Genomic DNA, 21,632 nt, shown 5'->3' with positions numbered 1-21,632 from the left:
GTCGCAAACATCCGTCCGCGTACGCGTTAAATCAGCATTAACGGTCGCAAATACCAAATTAGAAGATAGTTATTCCCTAAGTCTATGGATAGATATGAACACCGTCAATTATGCTAGTCTAAGGATAGATTCGAATACTGTCAATTATATAAGTTTATGGATAGATTCTATATAACTATAAGTCCTGTCAATCTTATAAGTCTATTAATAGATTAAAATTAAGAATTAATCAATTCTGAAAGTCTGTTACATTTGAACCCCGTCAATCTAACAAGGTTTCGAAAGAGATTCGAACTTGTCTATCCTGTAATGTTTATGAGCAAATTCGAACACTGTCAATCCTGTAAGTCTATACATAGACTCAAACTCCGTCAAATCCTTTGTCTTTTAACAGATTCGAACTACGTCAATTAGAAGCGAGGTTTCGATAGAGATACGATTATCCATCCATCCCGTAAGTCTCTGATTTGGACCTCATCAATTCTTTTAAGTTAATGAAATGATTCGAACCCCGTCCATTTAGAAAGTCTATGGATACATTTGAATCCCGCCGATCCTGTAAAGTTTCGCAATAGATTCGAAATTACGCATTTTTGTAAGGTCTCGAATGGATGAGAAACCCGTTTTTGTATTGTCTGTGAGTATATAGATATGATCCATCTCTTCTATGGGCCTCTAGGTAGTGTGGTTCAACCATGAACTTGACGGAGATTTACGGATACAGCTGAGTTCGAATTATTTTCATTTTTTAGGTTTCAAAACCATTCCTGTAAAAATAAAGACTCTAATTACATTCAAAATAGTGTCGTCGTTCTTTCAGACCTGCAGCGTGAAATTAAAACCGACGCAATTGGTACTTTTTTAAAAAAAGAAATCATGAAATTTTAACACCGTGGAATTAAAAAGGCTTACAGTAGATTTATATATAGGGGGGGGGGGAGTGTTGTGTTGACTTTCGACTTATTAGAGGCAGGTGTTCGAATCTATTACATGAAAACTATTAATTAATGAATGGAGTGTAAATCTCATTTTCTTTGACGAATAATTATATTTATTTAGAATCTACGCGTGAAGTTTACATTTCCTTCACGAAAAGTTTTAAGATTTAGACATTTTAAAGATTGAAAAGTATTCAAGCATTTTTATCGAACCATGTCAACAGTGTAATTGTTCATTTAATTTCTCTAATAGATGTATTTATTTTCCATATTGATATCTTGTTATGACGATGAGTTATTAGTAATGGAGAGCGGGACACTCAGTTCCATAGAGACGCGTCTACAAATTTTGATTTTTACCGGGACCACGTGACTGAATCCAGCTTCCGTATCTACCCGTACGGCCTCTCTTTTATATTGATTAACGCTTTATCGTTTTAATTTAACAAGCAGCGGTGCGATGCCCCAGAGAGGCAAGACAAATAAAGAGAATAATACGATGCAGATAGCATATTAGTGTTGCTATCAGAGAACCATTGTAGGAAGGATAAAAATGGAAAATATTCGACGGACTCCTGAGTGTAAAGTGATGTTAAAAAAGCCAAAGTTTGATATGAATTAAAGAACCTGGAAACTGCCATGATTGTTACAAACAAATTCTTTGGATAGGACCATGCCAAGTCCGATTTTCCGAGTTTTTCGTGTTGGGACATTCATATGAAATTGTGGGTTGTGGGGAAAAATTATTCTGTAAACAAAAATCATTTAAAGCAAAGCTATCAATTTTTTTTTCATTCCTGTGATTACTGAGCAGTTGAGTTAATTAAGAAAACGTACATAGAGTTCTTTTTTTTTCTAGAAATAACTTCGTCGATTAAGTGCCTTCACCGCACACCTAAATCAATGCCTTATATTAGCTTCATCGATATCTCAGTGTGAGGAAAGAATACAACACAGAAGTCAGGGAATCTTAAATATGTAGTCTCCTAAAAAATGGACAAACTAAACAGCGACAAATGGAGTGACAGGATGTCTGTCTCCGGACTTCCGGTCAACGACAAGCCGGACGACACATCCGCGGCCAACAGCACGGCGTCTAGTGGGATAGGGAGCGGGGTATCCGTGAAAAGCACAGATTTGGACAATCTCTCCGTGGGATCAGGAGCCACGGGGCTGGGAAAAGTCCTGTCCCTGAGTCTGAAGGGGGAGTGGATGTTGTTAGAGCAGGTGCTCCGGACGCTGGACAAAGGAAGCCCGGATGTATCACAGAGAGAGGAGGTAAGGAAGTGGTAACGAAAATCTAGCGCACGTGATCCTATAAAGCTCAAATGTCTTAAAATCAAACAAGAAAAACTGCTTTGTACAGCTTATCAGAGATTTTTCAGAACTTTTGTCATGTGACATAATTCGACTTTTTAAAGAACTTTTGTCATTTTACATAATTCGACCTTTTTTCCCCTTTTTTCACAAGGTGAGGTTTAGGAACAGAAAAAAGACCCCGATCCCCCCAAAATGAAATACCAAGTAATACGTTTTACATTGATCTAAGGAAATCTTGTTAATAAAGGATATTCACTGATAATATAGAATTATTTGAGGAAATCGTGTTTGTAAGGATGGTTAGCTAAACGACAGGTTATTATTAACAAATTCATGTACTTCAATGTACTTTTTTTCTGTATTCGTATTTTGACACAGTGCGTTAAAAAAAGTGTGTAACTTTCATTCATCGCCAAAATTATGAATTGGTACAATGAAGCGCATTGAAGTGGTAAAATTTTCCGTTTGGATTAAAAGTTCTGAGTCATGTTTTGAACGTCAATTATAACACAATGACACGCCCATATTTTTAGAAAAAAATATTCGTCGTAGTTTTAGGACACCCCATTCTTCGCGACAAGCATCATGAGTTACACGGAAATGGAGCTTTAAAAAATTAGATGATGGAGTTAGTCCCCGCTTCTGTAAAACACAAATTGCAACGAATATGTACATATTTTTGAACTTATCATGTCTATTGAAGTTACCACAACACATGTTTCGGTCGACACGTGTTTACTCGGTGTTTATTTAGATCCTCAATTTGATTGGCTATTACATTTAGGAAAACCTGTGGTATTTGAAGAAACAACTTGACCGTTTTATCAATTTCTAAAGAAATGGGCGTGTCATAAGATGACAATAAACACTCTAAAGATAGCTCAAAACGTTCCATTCGAACGGAAAATTTTACCACTTCAATGCGCTTTATTGTATTTGAATAAATTGAAATTAGTCAATGACGCGCGGGTGTGCGAATTTTTGAAAACGATGAAATATGAAAACACACAGAAAACTATGTTCTTGAAAACATTTTTGTGATTTTTCAATGTACACATTCTTGATAAGTTAAACGTAACTTCTCTCGTCCCAAATAATAGCTGCAGAAGTGTAGCGGTAAGGTTTTATATATTAGTCTTCGACCATAACGCTGCAGATCCCGTTATGCAAAAGATGTGCAATTTTGGGTGCAAGATTTTTTGCATACTGTTGGGGAGAATTTCTCCACTTTTCAGCATCGGTAAATCAAATACCTTTCACTCCCTAAATCTAGACACATTATTAAAACCAATCTGTATATTTTATCCACCTTCCAACCCTTAATAGTAAGGAATTTTAAAAAAGGACATGGATCAAATGTAGCTTGATTTGAATGGTCTGTTGGATTGCAGAAAATTCAAATCAAAGAATGTTATCGCTCTTAGAGAAAACTACACAGTATAAAAGGTTTTGAGGTGGATAAAATATGCAGATTAGTTAAATAATGTTTCTGGAATTAGAGAGTGAAAGGAAGTGGATTGACCAATCCTGAATGCGAAATGCGCAATATGGAGAAATTCTTCTCAACAGCTCGTACGCAAAAAAATCTTGCGCCGTGAATTGCACATTTGTTTGCACCAGATAGTAGCTTTTTGGTCGAAGACTAATATACCAGGGTATATAAAACCATAATGCTACAGTTCTACAGCTACCCAAATAAATGACGCAAAACCCCCTACATTTTAGAAACTAAACAACACGCTGTCGAGATGCTCCCCCAAATCCGACCTTTTTTGTGGTCTGATATTTTTTTTAAAAAAGAAAAAAACCTTATCGTTGGCAATGTAGAGTAAAAAAAAAGTTAAGAAGCTTTTTTTAATTGAGTAAACCGGGTACCCACATTTGAAAAAAGTTTTCTTAGTACATTTATTCAAATGTACATCTATTCATCATTTTTTTTCTATCAATATTCATCCTTAAACATTGGTAGACAATATTTAAATATAGAAAATAATGCTCAAGGCATTAAGTACAGATGCATAAGGAAAATAACTGTAAATAAACTAGTTCGATTTTCGATTGAGACTGAAATGCAAATAGCTACCCGCACGTAAACGCTAAACAAAAAATAATACGAAAACATACAAACTAATAAAAATCCTGCATGATGTTTAAATGTATACGGTACTATTTAATATGTACAACGTCAACTAAGTACAGCAAGGTCATCAAAGGATCCTCACCCCACCCACCCAACTTAGAAAATATATGAAACGAGTCCTTAGAGACGTAATATTTGGATTATTTTTTTATTATTATTAACCAAGTGCATGAGAAAAATCGAGGTGTATTGACAATGGATGCTTTAAGAACGTTTTATCAATATTCCGTGTTGATAATCTGTGTTCGTAATGTAACTGACACCTAATGAGGCAAACAGAGATTTAATGGTGGATGAAATCAGAAAAATGTCCCATGTTATCGAGTTACCCTGCCGACTGAGAAAATCGCACTACATTTTATGTCTTATCAAAGGACATTTCACAGTGTCAATCCATACAAAGTAGAAATGAAATTTGAAACTTCGAATGATTTATATAATAAGAGAAATGGGTCGTGTAATTGGTTGCGTCTTCGCATTCAATGTCAGTTGGTTAATACATGTAATTTATACATGAATAAAACATGTCAATATCCAAGAAGAAAAACGCAGAGAAATCTTATTTCAAAGGAGAGACTTGATGGATTGAATGAAATGGTCTTTTTTGAGTCGTTGAATTATATCTGTCGAAATACAATATACTTTTTATTACCTTTTCTCTCGGAGAAAAAATTAAGTGTACATGTATTTTGTTTGAAAATAAGTAATTATTTTTGCATATCAAAAATATTTTTTAAAAAGATTGAAATTAAAAAGGAAATATTTAATTTTAAAACTTAAAAAATTGTGTTTTAAAAAATGAGAGAGGATTTGTTATTTTTTTATGAAGTGAAAAAATTATAAGGAAGCATCTGACACTTATAAAAGAGAATAATGCTTGAAATAAAAATCTATATAATGTACAAAGCGCTATAATGCCAGAAATATTTTTAAATATTTACATTTGCAATTAAGTTTCTTTGCAAATATGAGTATCAAATTTGTTCATTTTCTCATGAACTACATTGGACGAGCATGAATATCTCCATTGTAACGTCATAATACCGTACTTGACGTCAAAACTTTAGTGCAAACTGCTTTGCCTTTAAAATGACAGTTGAATTGTGGCACCTGATCAAAAAAACAATGTAAATATGAGAAATGAATTTAAATTTTGAAGATTCATTAGGTGCATGAACTACGACGCTTCACGCTGGCTAACGCGCTTCATAAAATATGCCGGTGTGAAGTGTCGTAGTTCATTTCCTAATGAATCTTTAAAAATTTAATTCATTTCTTAATTGACCAATTGACCAATGAAACCAGTTCCAGGAGGGTCTTAAAATGGGAGGATTAGACTGTCTTCTATTAAAAAAAGAGCTACATGGAGTTGAAAAAGATGCATGAAGTTGATAAAAAGAGTTTAGAAAAGTCTAAGAAAAGCTAGTGAATTTGAAAAAGAGTGGGTTTGAAAAATAAGGCGGGTAAAGTTGAAGAAAAGGCTTCAAAAGGTTTAAAGTGCGCGTGATGTTTTAAGTTGAGTGACGTGAAAGTAAGTGTATGCAGGTAAAAAGCTGAAAAAAGAGTGAAATACAAAGAAGAGCTGTGTGAATTTGAAAAAAAAATACTGTGTAAAGATGAAAGAAGAGATTACTCAAATTGTAGAAGAACTATTTGAAATTATATGATGAAAGAGTGTGGAGTTAAAAACAACGGCAGTGAGATTTAGTTGAAATACTGGTGTCCATAATAAATTAAAGAAAAAGTTTGTGAAGACAGTTGAAAAAAATTTCTGTAAATGAAGAAAAACCTGTGTGAAGTTAAAAAACTGCTTTAATTTGTTTAAAAAAATGTGTTGTAATAATGAAGTTGAAAAAAAGATGTGTGGAAGCTGATAACAAAGCTATTTTAAACTGAAAAATTCCTTTTGAAGTTTTAAGATGAGCTACAATGTGTGAAGTTGAAGAAAGAGCTTTGTGAAATTGAAAAAAATTCGTAAAGTCAAATACAGAACTGAAAGACAAATTGTGTCAATGCTTATAAAACGTAGTATGATATTTTGTAGGAGGGTGGGTTGTCTCCCCTGATGGTGGCCGTGCGGGAGAACAAGTTGGTGATCGCTGAACGTCTGCTAGACCTGGGAGCCAACATTAATGACCGCGCCCAGGTAAGACTGCGTCCTCATGTCATCCGACATACTATGACCCCATTAATGACCGCGCTCAGGTAAGACTGCGTCCTCGTGTCACCCGGCATACTGACCGCGCCCAGGTAAGTCACCTGGCATAGTATGTCCCCGTTAATGACCACGGCCATGTAAGACTGCTTCCTCATGTCATCCGACATACTATTACCCCATTAATGACCGCGCCCAGGTAAGACTGCCGACATACTATGACCTCCCTCCCCTTTCTAAAACAGTGTTCTTGACAATATGCTTTATTCATGGAATTCAATCTAGTTAAATTTGTTTGATCATATATCAGTTAAAGTTCCTGTGGAAAATTCGCAGCAATGTTAAAATTAATGTTAAAATGAAATAATTTCATGAAGTAACTGTTGTTGTTTTTTTCAACAATTAAGTTATAGCAAGAAGTTTTGAGGCTCTTGAGTAAAATTGATATTGATATCTAGCTAAGGAGATTTTTTTTCAACATATAGTCCGCGGTTGACATAATGTTAGAGGGATCTCAATTCTCATTGCGAAATAAAACAATGAGAATCAATATTAATAATAATAATATCATTGGGAAACAAGTTTGTTTTACGCAGAATTATTTTTACAGGTATTTTTATGCTTTCAAGCTTGAAAAATCAATAGAAAACCGAAACATGAAACGATTTGTGACCAGAGTAAATAACAGTTTAACAAATACAAGAATTCACGTGGGGTTTGATGTAAAATGATAATAAATATGATAACGATTCCATGCAAGTAAACAGCTTAATTAATTATTGTTAATTATTGTGTTGTTTTATTATTACTGAATTATGAGAAATTCGTGTAACTCATTATGTGAATTTCTAACAATTCAATAATTAGCAAACGTCTTGCTCGGTTAACCCGCCGATGACTTTATCAAGACAGAAAAAATTCTGCCGATGATTGTAGCATGGTATCTCCCAGAAAACATAAGACAAATGCACCTTCTTCAGCATCTTTTATGCATTTCAAGTGGCATAAATAATTACTTTATTTCAAAAATTTCACGAAATAGAATTCCAATGAAGTTTCGTACAGAAGAACACTATTCATGTTTCAATGATAACTTCTCTTCAAATCAAATTATTCTATTACTTCCACTTGGAAATTGGCCTTACTCTAACTTGATCATTCATCCAGAAAATCTATATCTACAAAGTCAGATGTATTGATTTTTAGTGTATCTTCGTCCAAATTAAATACACTAAACTTACTAACCACTCATCCACAAATATAAGATTCTTTCAATATCCAAAGCATTCAGGTTATTTGTATCTCAATATGCAATACTACAACTGTAGTATCTTTGTGATACAGCCCTAAAATCAAAGTAATCCAAGCCATTAATCATACATCTCTATTTGACCAATTATGAGCCAAAGAGTCACTAGCTCAAAACGACTGAAGTAGTTATAAGTCCCTTGAAACCTGTTAACAATCGAAATTTTGAAAACTTATTCTTAAATCTAGGTGAAATTGCTAATAAAATGTTAAAACATGGTAGTTCTGATGACAAAAATGGGTGAAGAGTGCCTTGGGTTATGAAAAACAAAATTCTTTTTAGGCCTATTGAACTATTTTTTTTTTCAATTGTCCTCTGTACAATTCTGAATTTGCAGTTCGGAATAACACATATCGGTACATTGATTATTTTAAAAAAATCATAAAAAATGATTTAAAAAACAAACATTTTTGTTAAGTTTGGTAATGAAACATTTGGAGATAACGGACAGTATTCAAGATCAAAAGTCCACAAAACAATATAAAATAGGAGCAGAGCAAACACGGAACTCCTAAACATCAGAGGTGGGATCAGGTGCCATGGAGAAGTGAGCATCTCCTGCCGACCGGTCATCATTTCGAAAGTTCAATGGTCGATACAATGACCTAGCTGTCAGCAAATTAAAAAAATTCATCAAATCAAATGATGAAGTTTTTTTTTCGTTATTTCCCGATCATTACAAGGAGCTCACGGCCGGTGTGACCGGTCGGCAGGGAATGCTCACTCCTCCATGGCACCTGATCCCACCCCAATGTTTTGGAGGTCCGTGTTTGCTCTGTTCGTTATCTCCACATTTTCCATGCGTTACATTTCGTTAACATGATTATTTATACATACACATATCTATATTCTGTTTAATTGTTTTGAATTATTCGTCCTTTTTTCAGGACGGTCGGACTGCTTTACACTATGCGGCAACATTTGCCAAAGATGATGTGGTCAAATTACTTATTAACAGGAAGGCGGATCAAACGATACCCGGTGGTGTAAGTTCATATTAAGAATTTAATCAATTCCTATAATTGCTTAATTGCTTAATTCAAATTTCTAAAGATTTTTTCGTGTCACCATAGTGCTATGGGATGAGTGATGCACCACTAATCATTAATTGTGGAATCTCTCTTTCTCATCACATGAATCAGATACCAGTTTACGCGATTTTAATAGACAGCTCTATTTTGTTTCGCGGTGTGACACAACCTCCAGCGATTCATTTCCTCTTTTCCCGCGGTTGGACTAGTGAGATGATAATGCAAATCTGATGCAGGCGCCATCATTCATTTCCGGAAGTTGGTAGATCGATGAATCCCTCCATGTTCCCGTGTACGTTACCATTGAATTGGCGATGGAAATTTCGTGTAAATCTTCGGTCTTATTTGTTTTGAAGTTGATGATACCTAAGTCAAGACAGTGTATTTACCTTGACAGCTGACGCACTTCATCAAATCCGTCAATTAAAGTAAAAATACCGATGAAATCAAAGATACGAGATTACAGTCATCCTTTTATCTTATTTTTAAAGAGAGAGGGAAAGACTCTTTCAAACCGACGATCTATGAATTTATTGAAAAAATTTAAATGTCTGAGAATATGCCCGATTTTTGTAAATGAAACAGTTAAGATAAACGCCTTTCGAGACTTTAAACCCTGTTGACACTCGTATCGAATTTTTGAAGTGTGTTTGATTTGGAATACTTAAATTAGAGGTAGAGATAAAAAGGGTCGTATTCGATAATTTTTTCCAAAACTTTTGCCGGTAACTGCTTATTTTAGGTTTGAGTTGGAATTTGTCAATATAGAAAATAGAAATCGTTGTAGAAAAAACATTAAGGCGGTAGTTTTATGACAAAAATACATGCCGTTCCTTTTATTGTGGCATAAATGTTTCATTTTGATTTGAATTTAGTAACTGTAGAGTCGTATAAATTATACGTTTAAGCATTGGCTTTGCAGTTGTTGTTCAACCATTGGGTAACTAGCTAATACAGAAGTTTCTGCATTGCAAAGATTGCTACCTTCTGTGTCTTGAACTGTTTTATATTACACAACAGATTAAATTTTTAATCATCAGTTTGGTTTACAAGTGTGAGAAATAGGAAAAAAGAAACGCTTGGAAGAAATTCGCATCAGGATGTAAAAATTTACTTTTGAATATAAAGTAGCAGGGAGTTAACCGACTGCACTTATCATTCCACTCTTTTATTGGGGATAAAATTCTATATCTAGGAAAAATATACCAGTATTATAAGAATTAGTCAGTTTTATTCCACCCATGTATAGGGCTGTACTTTTCGCCGAAGTTGTCATCATCAGTGAATTGGAGGTTCAACAATAATTGTAAACCAACTATTATTAGTGATATCTTTCGATTGATCGTCTGTTTGAAATCAAACTGAAAAAACATTTTTTTTAAAATATTTTCTATGGTTCACGTACGGCGATTAATATTCGCGAGTTAAGTATGTCGCAAAACTTGCAAACAATTCTCGCACGCGGATAAAAGCTGTTTAAAATACGAGGGCCGTTCAAAAATTACGCGGACTTGCTGCACAGAAAAAATATTTGACGACATAATCGGGCAAAATGTTGCACATAATATAAAAGAATCTTTACTTATATGGTCTACAAAACTTCATATCAAAATGTTGTAAATCAATATCAATTTTGAGTGATTTTTCAGGACATATCATTTAGTCACGGAGCAGCAAAATCCTCGACGTCACAGACATTATAAAAAAAATATGTGATTGAACTTTCAATTTTTCAACATTTTCCCAAGAGTACCTGTACAGTTTGAGTCATCTTATCTACTCAACATCAAAACGGATTTCTTGTCAAGCTTTAAACTATTAAACAAGTAAAGAATATTCTTTTTTTTGTTTTGAAACTAAAAACTGCAGGTATTTATGAGATGTAGTGGGATATTGATGACTCTCAATCACGTTCTTTACATTCCAGATAAAGATTTCGTCGATAATCCTTTTCATGTCCTCCCGTATAGCCATTTTACAGAGGTCTAATGGTCTAAAATTCCTATTTACTATTTGTGAACGAATGTCACGATTTCCCTAGTTTACTACATGTTTTATTATGCATATTTTGGATCTATGTTGGCGATATCTCGAGCATTACTTATAATTTAACTAAAGTGTGGTGCGCCGTCAATTCACGAGACGTCATTTTCACAGTCGTTTTCACGGGGATCGCATCAGAGGAAAATCACTATATTTCTATTAGTACTTCAAATATCACGCCAGAAATCCAAATACACAATAATAGATCAATTTAAAGATACATTTGAGAAAATTGTCGAAAAATATTGAGAATTATAGAAAACAAATGAGTTAAATTTTGGATTCCGCATGCTTTTGCTTCAAATTTTTTGTCGTGCTCCGTACCTCTAAATCAGCGATATCAATATACCGATAATTTTAGTGTAATTTTTTTAAAATACAGAAATTTTGCCTTAAATTTATTGGAATCTTTGAGATACATATCTCTGTGAAATTTCATAACTTTATGACGTCTGTAAGAGTAAATAATAGCACAGTCCGCGTAATTTTTGAACGGCCCTCGTACATTAAATAAATCTTAGACATAGTTTATCGTTGTGTTGTTCTGTTCAGCCCAATGACCAGCTACCCATCCACATGGCAGGTGCTCGTCAGAGTGGAGCAATGTCTGTTGTACAAATCCTGCTGAAAAACTCCAACAAGGACCTAAGGCTCACTCAAGATAAAGTATGAATCTGTCAGTCAAACACTGGTTGCGTAAAATTGAAAAAAAAAAAAAAATCAGAAAACATCTCTTACTTTAGAAAAAAAGCTGAATTGATTTCAAATAAATTTTGAAAAGTTTATCTCATTGAAACACTGAGAAAAACGATTACAGGTGCTATTTTTAGTTTATACTCATACTTATTGTTATTTTTCTAAATTGCTGATGTCTGTCTTATGGTAGAATGGTTGCATCCCTCTATTTTTGGCGGCGGAGGCAGGTAACACAGCGGTTTGTAAGGAACTACTTTCTCAGTGTGCGGAGTCCCAGCTTCACCTCCAGAGAAAAGTACGGGTGTGCTTCTGTAGCCCGGCGAAAGGAAACTCTAGATTTTTTTTATGCATGTCTGTGCTTTCTTGTAAATAATTCAGCTGAGAAGTAGTCTTTGTAGAATTATATAGCATTGCCACTAGATGCTGCATCTGAACAAATCTGAAACAATCTCAGCGTGGTTGAAATCTTAGAACGTTGATTTCTGAAAACTATTTATGGGAAATTCTTATTCTCTCGTGGGAGTGAAATGAATGCCAGTTTCTGCAACATTAAGTGTAGTTTATACAGATTATCGGCTAAATGTGAACATAATGCCAACAGGCCAGTAGAAACATGCAATCGTGACTAAAAATGATCATTATACCTCACAAAAGAACCCCATTAGATAATTTTTGATACATGGTGCAATTTTGCTTTGTCATCTTATGTCGATTAAAAACCTACTTCTCAGGTAAAATAGATAAAGATAACTGCCCTGTATTGAATATCGTTAGAATCTTCAAAATCTTTCAACTGCAGTATTGATTCTTTCATACATTTGGTTTGCAACCTTTTTCGAGAAAGAAAAAAGATATTTGTTTTTGAAATTCAATGCTTCCACACACTAGAAAATGTATCTATTCAGTCTCACCGAGTAATTCAGAAAATGCATTTATGATCCCTAACCAAAATCAAAGTACTCAGAAGTACAGAGAGCCGGGCTCATTTACAGAGTAAAATGAATTTCTTACATGACTCATACGTTTATATTATATTAACAGATAAATAACAAGAAAATCAGATTAAAAATTCTGATGAAAAAATTATTTTAAAACTAGCAATATAAATTATAAGACACAGTTTTTGATCCAAATACCACGGTCCGATATTGTCAGAATCAAAATTAATCTGGTACTACGGCTGAATGTAAACAAACAGGCCAGTCTGGTTCCCTCTCCTGTTTTTCCTCGTTAGTGTAGAGAACTACGATAACACTGATTATCAGAAATCCTTACGCTAATAAACTAGGTTCTTTGACTTAAGACTGAAGTTTTCAAAGTCATTGCTACTAATGTTTGTTTATTTAGATAAAACTTCGTTATATTTATTTTGCTTTATTTAGCGTTTGTATTATCTCAGAAGCGGTTGAGAGTAAGAACTATATTTTTACACGTAACTTTAAAATGGCGACTATGGGGTTGACATCCTGTCTTGAACAGGATGACATAAGCCGGCAATTGCTCTTTGAGCAATAAGCCCGGCTAAATATGGACAAAAGTTCAAATTACTGAGTAATTTTTTTTTAAAGATAGACACTGGTCTCAAATTGTTACATGGAACGTTTTCAAAGCTCTAAGACTTACACTAATCGAAACCCTTATCTAAAGAAGTATAGACTTAAGTTTAGGTTTATGCTGTTGAATAGATCTTATATAAATCTCTCTTGTCCTCCTCGCATCATCTCTGCTTAAACAGGTAAATGGGGACACTGCTCTTCACATTGCCTGCAGACGAAAAGACATAGAACTGGCCCGAATGTTGATAGAGGCTGGCTCTCCAGTAGACATAAGGAACGTGAGTAGAAAAAAATATCATCTCTTATTCTGAATAAACTCACAAAGTACTGATGTCATTACTAATGTCATTTCCGGTTTTAAGGAAGATGGTCATACTCCATTGCACATCGCTGCGTGGGAGGGAGATGACGCAATGGTGAAGTATCTGTACCAGATGAAGGCAAATCCAAATCTAACCGACAAAGTACGAAGCTAGACACAAAAATATATGAATCTGTTTGCATTTATTTACAGCAAATCACTAGAATAAATTTCTACAAGTAAAAGAAAAAGTATATGAAATCATTTACCATTCACAATTTATTTTGAAATCATATTCGACACATTTTCGAAGCTATTTTGGCAAACTGTTTAATAATATTTTTAATGATTATAAGCTTGTGAATTCAAGTTTATGATTTTGAAATGATGTCGTTTTTTCAAGCTTGACCGCGTGCCTGTCCACATCGCAGCTGAACGTGGACACACCGCTATTGTGGACCTTCTGGTGGACAAATGTAAAGCGTCCATATCTGCCCGTACCAAAGACGGAAGCACTCTGATGCACATCGCTTCTCAGTACGGCCACCCTGATACCGCCCTCACGTTTCTTAAGAAAGGAGTACCTCTTCACATGCCGAACAAGGTAAATGTATCAAGGATTTTAGAGGGCTGCATTGACCACTCCAATGCTTCTTCCCAAAAATGAGATAAATTTATTAACATTTTTCTCTGTAGTCTGGTGCCATTTGTCTACACACAGCGGCAATGAGGGGACATACCAATGTTGTCAGGGCCTTGTTGTCTAAAGGGGCGTCTGTTGATGCAAAAACAAAGGTAAGTCATGGACTTCTATTGCATTTATTTTGAATTGATCGAAAAATATTTTCATTTTATTACGGATATATAAAAATCGTTTCAGGATGGATATACAGCGCTTCATCTGGCGGTCGAGTATGGCAAACCGCAGGTGGTTCAAATGTTGCTAGGTTACGGTGCACAAGTAGAATTCAAAGGTGGAAAGGTAAAGTATACTTTTCCCCAGATCTTTCATACTTGGATTCAGAATGTTCTTACATTGTTTTATTGTTTTCGTAATATTTTCAGGCCGGAGAAACACCTCTCCATATCGCTGCCAGGACTAAAGATGGCGAAAAATGCGCAGAAATGTTGTTGAAAAGTGGAGCAGATGTCAATGCCGTCAGAGAAGTATGTGTTTCACATAGAAGATATATCACATTGTTCCTCTGTTTAATTTGACCTTTTTTCAATTCTGTGAAAAATTTCAGAACGGTGAGACTGCTATGCACATTGCTGCCAGAAACGGACAACTGAAAATGGTACAAGCTCTTCTGGAAGAGGGCGGCGACCCAACGGAACAATCCAAGGTCAGTAAGGGACCCCTCTTTATAAAAAATGCTTTTTCAAATGCAGATCCTCTTTAAATGTGTATTGTTTTGCATGTAGTAAAGGTGGCCAATTATCCTGCAATTTCTTTTCTTTATATAGAGCGGAGAAACTGCACTTCATGTTGCCGTTCGTCACTGTCACCTGGCCGTCGCTACAGAACTTTTAACTTACGTCAGCAGGACGTCATCACGGATAGACGCCGTCATGTTGGTCAACCAACAGAACTGGGTAAGTCACTATCAAATCCGGCATCAACAATATAAACTTTCAAACGACGTGGTGACATTTTCTTCCATCTTTATCATTACCATCTTGTGGTTGGTTCCCTACAGGAGGGGGAAACACCAGTGCACTATGCAGCAGAACTTGTGAAAAGTATGACGCATTTTGAGTTTGAAGACACGGACATAATGAGGTTACTTCTTCAGTATGATGGGGACAAGAAAATACAGACCAAACTTGTGAGTACTTTTTCCAAGTATAACTTCATCAAACATCAAAAAGTTTTCAGAAATTTCCTTCCTTGTCTTCTATAAAAAACATAGAGCATTCATCCTACTATGTCCCAATTTAGACACACGAAACTCCTCTGCATTATTGTGCACGTGCGGGGAATGAGGATATTTTGCTGGAGATCGTGAAGCACATTGGTAATACTAGCATCCAGAACGCAGTTAACAAACAATCTAAGGTAATGGTGATCTCTGGTTTCTATGACATTAACTCTTTCAGATATCTTTGGCATTTCTGGTATTTTACATATTTCAATTTTAGAACGGTTGGTCCCCATTACTTGTAGCGAGTGAGCAAGGACATCTTCAGATTGTAAAAATCCTTCTCCAATACCATGCAAGAGTTGACGTTTTTGATGAGGTGAGGATTCTATCAAACAACATTTTTTGATATGAAACGGTGGAAAGCAATTTGTTGGTAATGCGCTATTTAAAGTTGTCCTCCGCCATGATCGACCAACGGTTAAAAAAAATCTTATACGATTAGCATCGGACTTCATCGTTTCAGAGGTTCATACCAAAACGCATGGAAAGCGATGCTTACCGTACTAATAGGCCTATTGATCTTTAAGCGAACTAGAAACAGACAAAAATGCATGCGAAGATAATGGGTTAAAAATTTTCCCATCCGTTTAACGTCCGTTAGTGCATTCCACTGAGCTTGGCTAAGATCAAGGATTTATCTATCCAATTAACTTGTAATACATGAGAATGGTTTTTTTTCTGCTTAAGATATGAAGGATTATCAATATAGTTTCTAAGTATTACATTTCATCTTGCAGTACCATGGAAAAGCAGCGCTCCATTTAGCGGCAGAAAACGGACATGAACAAGTTGCCGACGTTCTACTATGGCATAAGGCCTTTGTAAATGCTAAATCCAAGCTGGGGCTGACACCACTCCATCTAGCGGCACAGAACGGCTACAATGATTTAGTTCGCTTGCTGATAGAGACACATAGCGCTGTGATTGACGCTTTGTCATTGGTAAAATATACCTCTTATTGATGTGTCAGTGAAATGCAATTTATTTTGAAAAATTTACGGAAAAAGTTGTCAACTCCCTTTCGTAACAGTTGTTTTTATTCAACTTCCAGGCGAAGCAAACTCCATTACACATGGCAGCGCAATGTGGAAAGATGGAGGTTTGTAACACATTGTTGAAAATGAGAGCGGACGCAAACGCTACTGACGTAGTAAGTGCTGATGTTTGGTTCTTTCTTTGTTGGGATGGATGCTTCAGAGAAGTTTTCCTTTTTTGAGTTGTAAATTGTATGGACATGAAAAACTAATTTTTGTAGCATGGACAAACACCGCTCCACCTTGCTGCAGAAAATGATCATTCAGATGTTGTCAAGTTGTTCCTGAAACATAGACCAGAGCTCGTCTCCATGGCAAACACGGTAATAAATCACAGAAATTCATTGTTATAAATCATTGTATTATTCTATCCGATGAAATTAAGTAAATTGCTCGTAAAAACTCAAACCAGACTACATTCAATAATTTTATTTGTTTAATTCAGGATGAAGTAAGTATACATTGCATGTTTTGATGTGTTCAACCGTGCATGTGAAAATGAAGTCAAAATAAATAAACAAACCACACAATTTACTGGTAGATAGTTAAAAAAAATCACTATTGCGTTTCCCTCATCCTTGATACCCCCAATACCCTTAGATCCTAATTTTAACAGCGTGTAGCTTTAATGCCATTGCATGAATGCGCCAAAATCTAGTGATAGTAATTTGCATGTCCATTCAAATGACCCTAACAGTTAATATCACACTAGCATGCTATCACAAATATTGTACATGTAATCCAAAAGATGAAAAATATTCCAATTCTGATTTCTACCACTTTATTACATGTATGAGACACAATTGTGTTTTTGCTATAGAATGGTATGACATGTGCCCACATAGCCGCTGCAAAAGGCAGCGTGGCTGTCATCCGGGAACTTATGAAGTTCAATAAGACCGTTGTAACCACTGCCAGAAACAGGGTGAGGAATTAAAACTCTTATTCTTTTGTAAATCAATACCAGGAATTAATTTTTGGTGTTTAAAGAACACTTCAAACAAAGAAAAGAATGTTAATTATAATTTGGTTTTCAGACAAACAACTCCACAGCGCTCCACCTGGCGGCGGCCGGGGGACACAAGGAAGTCGTGGAGGTACTCCTAAAAGCAGGAGCATCGGCTGCGGATGAAAACGCGGTAAAACGATATTCTGATTTATAAACATAAATAAAAAATAAGTTATGTTTTAGTCCTAAAAGTCTTTTAATTTTTTTAATGATATATTTCTTCTTTTATAGGATGGAATGACCGCTATTCATCTGAGTGCCAAACACGGTCACGTTAATATTCTTGAAGCTTTAGATAGTCATATTAATTGGAGAACTACCAGCAAAAAAGTAAGTACAATTAAAAAAAGTTCACAAATCAAACTCGCAAAACATTAACAACAGACAGCGAATGACAGTCTATAGGTAATCCTTAGATATTCGCGGAAACTTTGTTTAATGAAAAAAGTTTAACACCACATCAAAATACATGTATTTGTATAAAATGTCTTATTGTTGATGACTGATGAGTATAATATCATATTAGTTCCGTTTCAATTAGAAAATTCTTTAAAATCAATCGTGATTCAAATCTATAAACGATATCTATTGAAAATATAAAAAAACAATAAGTTAACCGAGAAAATAGCATTAATCATACTACATGTATGCAGACTGGTCTGAGTGCTATTCACTGTGCTGCACATTATGGACAAGTCGACTTCGTACGAGAAATGTTGACCAAAGTTCCAGCAACCGTGAAAAGTGAATACCCTGGGGGAGGGGATTCTGGATTGAAGGATCTCGGGGCAGAGGTAATTCGGAAGAATATATTTTTATCTATTTTTTTCCCACTGTATTAGAAGCAGAAAATCAAATGACCTGCTTAAGTAATCCGTTATATGATATCGTACCCTCAGTCTGGTTTGACGCCGCTCCATCTGGCTGCACAATCAGGTCATGAGGGCTTGGTTCGTCTTCTGCTGAATTCACCTGGCGTCCAAGCAGATGTGTCCACAAATTTACAGGTAAACTAAAATTTTGTGCTGTTATTTTAAAATTTTAGCTCCTTTCAAACAAGCCATAATAGTTGATTCCATTACACAACATAGGGTGCCATCCCACTCCATTTAGCAGCACAGGGCGGACATACGTCAGTCGTTTCCTTGTTGTTAAGCAAATCAACATCCCAACTCCATATCAAAGATAAACGAGGAAGAACAGCTCTCCATTTAGCGGCGGCGAACGGCCATATCTTTATGGTGGCGTTATTGTTAGGTCAAGGAGCAGATATAAATGCTTGTGACAAGAATGGCTGGACGGCCCTCCATTTCTCTGCTAAAGCGGGGTATCTTAACGTCGTTAAGCTCCTTACAGAGAGTGGTGCATCTCCCAAGTTTGAAACAAAGGATGGGAAAGTTCCCATTTGTTTTGCCGCTGCCGCCAATCACTCAGATGTTCTTAGTTTCCTCATGAGGCGCGACCATAACACAAATCATCTAATGGATGATAAAAAGGTAGGACCGTGGGCTTGTCGTTTGTCACTCCACTTCTTTCTGAAAATAACATTTGTAAGTTAAAGAGTTGCATATTTATTTTCAGTTTGTTTTTGACTTGATGGTATGTGGAAAAAATAACCATAACAGATGTATTGAGGAGTTTATTCTGTTATCGCCTGCTCCAGTAGACACTGCTGCCAGATTATCAAACAACTTCCGGATTTTGGCTGTTAGGGAGAAGGAAAGGTCACGTGATTTAACTTCCGCGGGAGATTATTGTGAAAACATGGCGACAGAACTCTTGGCTATTGCAGCTAGCCCCAATAGTGCAGGTCATATTCTGAAGGCTGTTGATTGGAACGGAACTCCATTTCTAGATGTTCTCATAGAAAACGAACAAAAAGAGGTAGTTTCACATCCTGCTGTCCAAAAATATCTAACAGATGTATGGATGGGGAATTTAAAATGGGCCACCTGGAAAATTGTGATGGTTTTCATGACCTTCCTTCTCATTCCAGTCATCTGGCTCATGTTCTCGTTACCCTTACGTCACCGGTTCAATCGTGTTCCTATTATCAAATTCATGGCATACCTCGTTAGCCATCTCTACTTAATGTTATTATTTCTTCTGACTGTTGTTTATCCACGGGCACCCATCTGGCAGTCTGCTTCCATGATTCCTAGCGTCTATGAATGGCTCCTGTTGTCATGGTTATCAGGACTTCTTGTGTCTGAATTGACAAATCCCGGTGACAGAGGAGGACTAGGATGGGTTAAAGTAATTTCCATCGGCATTAGTGCAATTGGAGTATTTTGCCATGTGTTGGCGTTTGCCTTTGACACAAATGAGAGACTGTTGCTCATCTTTATCCGGAATTATTTCTTCGCCTGGGCCCTGTTGATGTGTTTTGTTCAATTGTTAGACTTCTTGTCTTTCCATCATCTTTTTGGTCCATGGGCAATCATTATTAGGGATTTACTGAAAGACCTGACGCGATTTCTTGTTATATTGTTAATATTCATCGCTGGTTTCACCTTGCATTTACTTGCAATATATCAGCCTGTATATGCACCAAAAGTAGTGGACCCAACCCAAGGGCTAGGCGTTGGAAATGGAGACGCGACAGTAGCTCAATTTACACTGATTGAGTCATTTGGATTGTTATTCTTTTCTCTGTTTGGTCTGGTTGATCCAGATGGACTTCCCCTTACCAATCAGAGTCCAGTTTGGGTTGTTTACATGGCCAAGGTGACCTTTGGGATTTATATGATGGTAACTTTGATCGTACTCATTAATCTATTGATTGCAATGATGTCAGACACGTATCAGCGAATCCAACAGCAGTCAGACACGGAGTGGAAATTCGGTCGCGCCAAGCTCATTCGTAACATGAACAAGACGTCAGCGACCCCATCTCCTCTAAATCTGTTTACTAAGCTTTTCACGTATTGTCGCGCCATATACAAGCATAAAGGTAATGTACGCAGTTTTACAGTTTTTACATGATAAATCAATGACTGAGAAAAGTCTATCATATTTTTCTTCCTGTTAGTAAATGATTTTAATGGAACACCTCTTTCCAGGAAAACTGTGTAATGTGCACGCAGATGATTACATCAGCGATGATGACGACATTGATGCGTTTTCGGACTCCCGTTCTGTGGATCTGTTAGCTCACAATGCAGGGTGGCTAAAAAATGTTGTCAGAAGAAACACTCAAGTAGCCCCAGATGGTAAGTGCATAATCAATACATTTAACATTTTATATTAACTTTAATGATCTCTATAAACGACCTTTGCACTTTACATAGGGGGATTTCTACGAGTTTCACATCATGCGAATGGTCCATTGAGGTTGGAAGATGTAGTTGATTGGCCAATGGTTGTAAAGAAATACAAGTCAATGCAAGGAATCGAAGATATAGGGACTGCTCTCTCTGATGAGGAGGAAAATGAGGCAGTGGGTAAAGGCTCTGGGTTTGATAAAGACAGCGCTCCGATGACTTAGCAAGGACAAATCATGTGACCTGTTTTGAAAAGTGTGCCTTAAGCCAGATGATACTGAATTATATATATACCTACATACGCGAAATTCTGATTTTATCTGTTGGCGCCATTGTAAGAAATCCTTACTTTATAAAATTAATGCATCTCTACCCGTCAAAGCTATATTAAAACCTTTACATTTCACAAACATTGTCTTTCTGGCTGAAAAGGGTAAATGTTTTTATTATTCGTGATAAATTCTTCTATCATATTAAATTATTACAATATGTGTTATGTTTTTATTTTTTGCAAGGTCCACACCATATCTGTTTAGTTATTGAGTGGACAGAATATAGAGACACCAATTAGACCCAGAAGTCCAATGTAAATCGTAAGCAGAGCAAACACCATCCTCTCAAGCCACGGTCCGGAGGCTGCCTACAGCTCTCTTCTACCCGTGGCTGTTTGATCACAAAAATGTCGTAATCTTGAATATTTACGTTTCTCTGTTGAGACTATTCAGTTAATGACAATTTTTGTTTCCATTGTAATCAAACTCAACAATTGAGAGTACAGAAGAAATACACTACTAAAGACTTTTTGGGAAATGTTTTGGTCCTTGAAAATCACTTGAAAATATAGAAATTAGATTGTATATTAAAGTAGTATTATTTAATTTAGTTCTCACATTACACACACTGTATGGAAAG

General features: G+C 35.9%; 1 protein-coding gene across 1 annotated transcript; it reads left to right on the top strand.

The window, feature by feature from the left end:
- Positions 1-1,710: 1,710 nt before the first annotated feature.
- Positions 1,711-21,211, top strand: LOC134240505 (serine/threonine-protein phosphatase 6 regulatory ankyrin repeat subunit B-like). The gene is made up of 28 exons (XM_062722598.1): positions 1,711-2,216; positions 6,443-6,544; positions 8,750-8,848; positions 11,489-11,602; positions 11,823-11,927; positions 13,368-13,466; positions 13,551-13,652; positions 13,893-14,093; positions 14,186-14,284; positions 14,370-14,471; positions 14,555-14,656; positions 14,737-14,835; positions 14,957-15,085; positions 15,190-15,318; positions 15,432-15,548; positions 15,632-15,730; positions 16,152-16,355; positions 16,466-16,564; positions 16,670-16,771; positions 17,269-17,373; positions 17,486-17,587; positions 17,689-17,787; positions 18,111-18,251; positions 18,357-18,464; positions 18,549-18,953; positions 19,039-20,410; positions 20,520-20,669; positions 20,748-21,211. The coding sequence occupies exons 1-28, from the start codon at positions 1,932-1,934 to the stop codon at positions 20,942-20,944; spliced, it is 5,067 nt and encodes a 1,688-aa protein (XP_062578582.1). The 5' UTR covers positions 1,711-1,931; the 3' UTR covers positions 20,945-21,211.
- The last annotated feature ends 421 nt before the right edge of the window (positions 21,212-21,632 follow it).

The sequence above is a fragment of the Saccostrea cucullata genome, unplaced genomic scaffold, assembly GCF_032062105.1.
Source record: "Saccostrea cucullata isolate Sc308-1 unplaced genomic scaffold, CSIRO_AGI_Scuc_v1 ctg175, whole genome shotgun sequence".
Classification (NCBI taxonomy): Eukaryota; Metazoa; Mollusca; class Bivalvia; order Ostreida; family Ostreidae; genus Saccostrea; species Saccostrea cuccullata.
The sequence above is the reverse complement of the archived record's forward strand: the minus strand, read 5'-3'. Positions and strand labels throughout refer to the sequence as shown.